Source organism: Triticum dicoccoides, chromosome 5B, assembly GCF_002162155.2.
Source record: "Triticum dicoccoides isolate Atlit2015 ecotype Zavitan chromosome 5B, WEW_v2.0, whole genome shotgun sequence".
In the NCBI taxonomy this organism is placed as follows: domain Eukaryota; kingdom Viridiplantae; phylum Streptophyta; class Magnoliopsida; order Poales; family Poaceae; genus Triticum; species Triticum dicoccoides.
This window is the reverse complement of record NC_041389.1, coordinates 240,933,770-240,937,294: the sequence shown is the minus strand read 5'-3', so window position 1 is coordinate 240,937,294 and position 3,525 is coordinate 240,933,770. Positions and strand designations below refer to the sequence as shown.

The 3,525-nt window shown below is 43.6% G+C and overlaps 1 protein-coding gene across 1 annotated transcript; it reads right to left on the bottom strand.

Moving 5' to 3' along the window:
• Positions 1 to 747: 747 nt before the first annotated feature.
• Positions 748 to 1,652, bottom strand: LOC119305359 (NDR1/HIN1-like protein 1). The gene has a single exon (XM_037581891.1). The coding sequence runs from the start codon at positions 1,560 to 1,562 to the stop codon at positions 936 to 938; it is 627 nt and encodes a 208-aa protein (XP_037437788.1). The 5' UTR covers positions 1,563 to 1,652; the 3' UTR covers positions 748 to 935.
• Positions 1,653 to 3,525: the final 1,873 nt, after the last annotated feature.

The window sequence follows — 3,525 nt, the reverse complement described above, 5'->3', positions numbered from 1 at the left end:
ACCAATGACCTGACGCACTTAACTTAACCAGTTGGATCATATACGAGTAGATCCACTCTAGGGTACCGTCCCATCCTCGTGATCACCGCCTAAAATTGGATGCCGGTACTCTAGTGACCACCTGAGTTGCAATGCAATGGCATGGTCACCGCTTGAAATTGGATGCCAGTGGCGTGGTGATAGCCTGAGTTGCATGCCAATGGCGTGGTCACCGTGTAACACCCTTGGTTTTTTGCCCTTTTTCTTTTTCTTCTTCTTCAGTTGGCTTTTCTGCTCTCTGTTCTAATTCTTTTAGAATCAACTCTCCTGGACATGAGAGGGACTATCCAACTACCTTTTATTCTTGGACATGGGCAGACACAGGGTCCCCATTTGTACTTTCTCCCGAGCTTCACCAAATCGCATGTCATGGGAGAGGTGCCTAGGATCTCGTATCTGCCACCTAAACCACCAAACAGAACTCCATAATTCTAGTACTACTGCAGTTATCAAACAACTCATTTGCATTGTCCCATGATTATCAAGTGATTGATTACCAAGATAATTGGTTAATTTACATGAGGCAGAGCATGCATACATCCCTATGCGCAATACAAGGAAACTTTACGGTGAACGACAAGACTTTTTTCTCTTAATTGTGCCACAAAAATGGTTTATTGACAATTAAATTTTGAAGTAGTAACAGAAGAGTAACCAGCTCATGAAGGCGGCACTTTCAAAAAAAAAAAAGCTCATGAAGGCGGCATATAAGCATCGTGTTAACTTCCCCTAAGTAAAACGGTAACCATGCACCCCTGCTTTACACTTATAACCCCACATAACAGAGTAATTATTACCACCTGCTTCTGCGGTCACTATGGAGTATGGAGTGGACGCAAGCCAAGAAAAAACTACCTCTCGCCGGCGACTAGACCGCCGGAGCTAGCTGTGATAAATTAGACCTCTACGTGGCAGCCAGTGGTTTTCTGGAACTTGAATCCGCTTGCCCCTGGTGTGCCGTTTCCTCTGACGGTCTCGAGCAAGGCCTGGCAGGTGACGAAGAGATGGTAGTGGCCAGAGATCCAGCTGCCGACCTTCCACCTGACGCGGCCGTCGATCTTGACATGGAGCACGAGGTGGCCAGCCTGGCAGTCCTGGGAGATTTTGCTGGCGAGGTAGGGCGCGAAGGGGACGTTGGGCCCGTCGAGCACTGGCGACCATATGTCGATGTCGCCGTGGCCCTGGTAGACCGGCGGGAGTGAGGCGGCGACGGTGATCTGCTGGAAATCGTAGGAGGCGTAGACGTCGAGGCGGTCGTAGTAGACACCGATGCGGTCGTTGGGGTTGCGGGAGGCTACGGTGACCTGGAGGGAGGTGGAGAGGAGGCCCGAGGAGTTGGAGAGGTCGAGCTGCCGGAGGGAGGCGTCCTGTAGGAAAAAGCTTGGGTGGGTGGGGCGGAGCACCAGGTAGACGATGAGGGCGATGACGGCGACGATGAAGGCCATGCCCAGGAGCACTTTCAGGAGGCGCCGGCAGCCATTCCGGAAGTGGTCGTCGTGGTGGTTGCCGCAGTCCTTGCCCATGGCTAGCTGTCTGCTTTGATCAGTTGGTTCGCGTTTGTGTCTCCGATGAACTCTTATTCTCTGTAGTGAGAGGAGGAGGGAAAGGTGTGGTGCTGGGGCAGAGTAAGCTGGGCTTACGGCCGGGTCACACCATTAATATGCTCTCTCCTCTGAGTCCCACGGTCATGGTGGGGGCTGCTCAGCGACGTGCCTACTAATTGTCGTTAGACGACCATAACGTAAACCTACTTCTTTTTTTTACTTACCTTCTTGAACCTCTTTGGAGCTTAGCACAGTGTACGCGGGCAGGACGGATTAGAAAGCAGAGTTGGCACGTAGTGGGTTGATGGATGCGTTATAAAATCGTTGCGTTGGAGAAGAGAATAGAAGTGTGCAAAGGACAGAGAAGACGGTGCAGAATCTTTGGCACGTATCGGGGACTCGATTCGTTGGACTCGACCTGCCTGCCACCGCCAGATGTGTACTCCGCAACTGCGCATGTGTTTGTCTGTCTGGTGTAGGCAAGTAGGAGTGGTAGAAGGTGCCAATCATGTCGCCAATTCCGACGTAACGGAACAGCGATTTCTTTAGGCTGGTCATAATGGGCAAGAACATAAGCTAGTAACTTACACACTTCTCTAGACTATGTTATTATCTCCATAGTGGGTAGGAACATCTATATAGTGTCATGCAACGATGTATTTATTAGGTTATAAACTCATTGTTTCTTGGAGTGTGTGATGTTCCGGTAACTTAGCTAGTTACCACAAGCACCTCTCTCTTCATTAAATATGTGCCACATAAGCAAAGTTGTATTGGAGTGTGTGATGTTACTCATAAGTTCCTCCCCATTGTGACCAGCCTTAGAAAAAAGTCTAAAACAAATCTCGAACTTGTGGACGAAATCTAAATCGAACCCTGAAATCTCAATCCTTGAAATCAGCACAACGAATTTATTGTTCCGGTCTATTTTGAACTTTAGGAGCGTTTTGCTGGCATTTGCTGATGTGGCAAGTCAAACCCTCGAATCTTTGATCAAGTCGTGTGTTCCACTTCGTTTTGATCGCTGCATGGAGAAAATGTTATTGTTTTCAACAAGAAAAAAATCGCTACAGTACCTCTCAAGTTTCAAAAAAAAAATCTCAGTTTCAAAAACCATTCAAAGTTTAAAAAATGATTGTGTTTAAAAAAATGTGCACTACAGTACCTTCTAGGTTTTCAAAAATAGTTTCACACTTCCAAAAAATGTCCGAATTCAAAAATTATTTATGTTTCAAATAAATGCGCACAAATTTGAAAAAATGTGTGCGTCTTAAAAATTGTTCACTACAGTGCCTCTCAGTTTCAAAAAATGTTCAAAGTTTGAAAAATGTTTGTGTTTAAAAAAATGTTCACTAGAGTACCTCCTAGGTTTTCAAAAATTGTTCTTAAAAATGTTTCATTTTAGAATTTGAAAAAAAACATATTTGCACTTTAAAAAGTTGTTCGCTGGAGTACGTCCCAATTTTAAAAAATGTTTAAAGTTTGAAAAACATTTGTGTTTCAAAAGATGTTCGCTGCAGTACCACCTAGGTTTCTAAAAATTGTTTGTGTCTTCAAAATAAATCTTGTTTAAAGAAATATTCGTGTTTTAAATAAATGCTCGTAAAATTAAAAAAAATAGTCTACCTAATATCTTTTTCAGGAACAAGAGGAAATGGTTTGCATATTAAAAACTTAATCCCTACAGCACCTCTTAGTTTCAAAAGAATGTTCTCGTTTTCAAAAAATGTTCCAAGTTCAAAAAATGTTTGTGTTTAAAAAATATGTTGCTGCAGTTCCTCCTTGGTTTTCAAAAAAAATCGTGCTTTCAAAAAATGTCGATTCAAAATGTTCAAAATTCGAAAAATGGTTGAGTTTAATTATTTTTTTGTTCATAACTTTGCAAAATATTCACTTTTTCGAACAGAGTGTTTAGCCTTTTTTTTAGAATCTGGCGTTACTA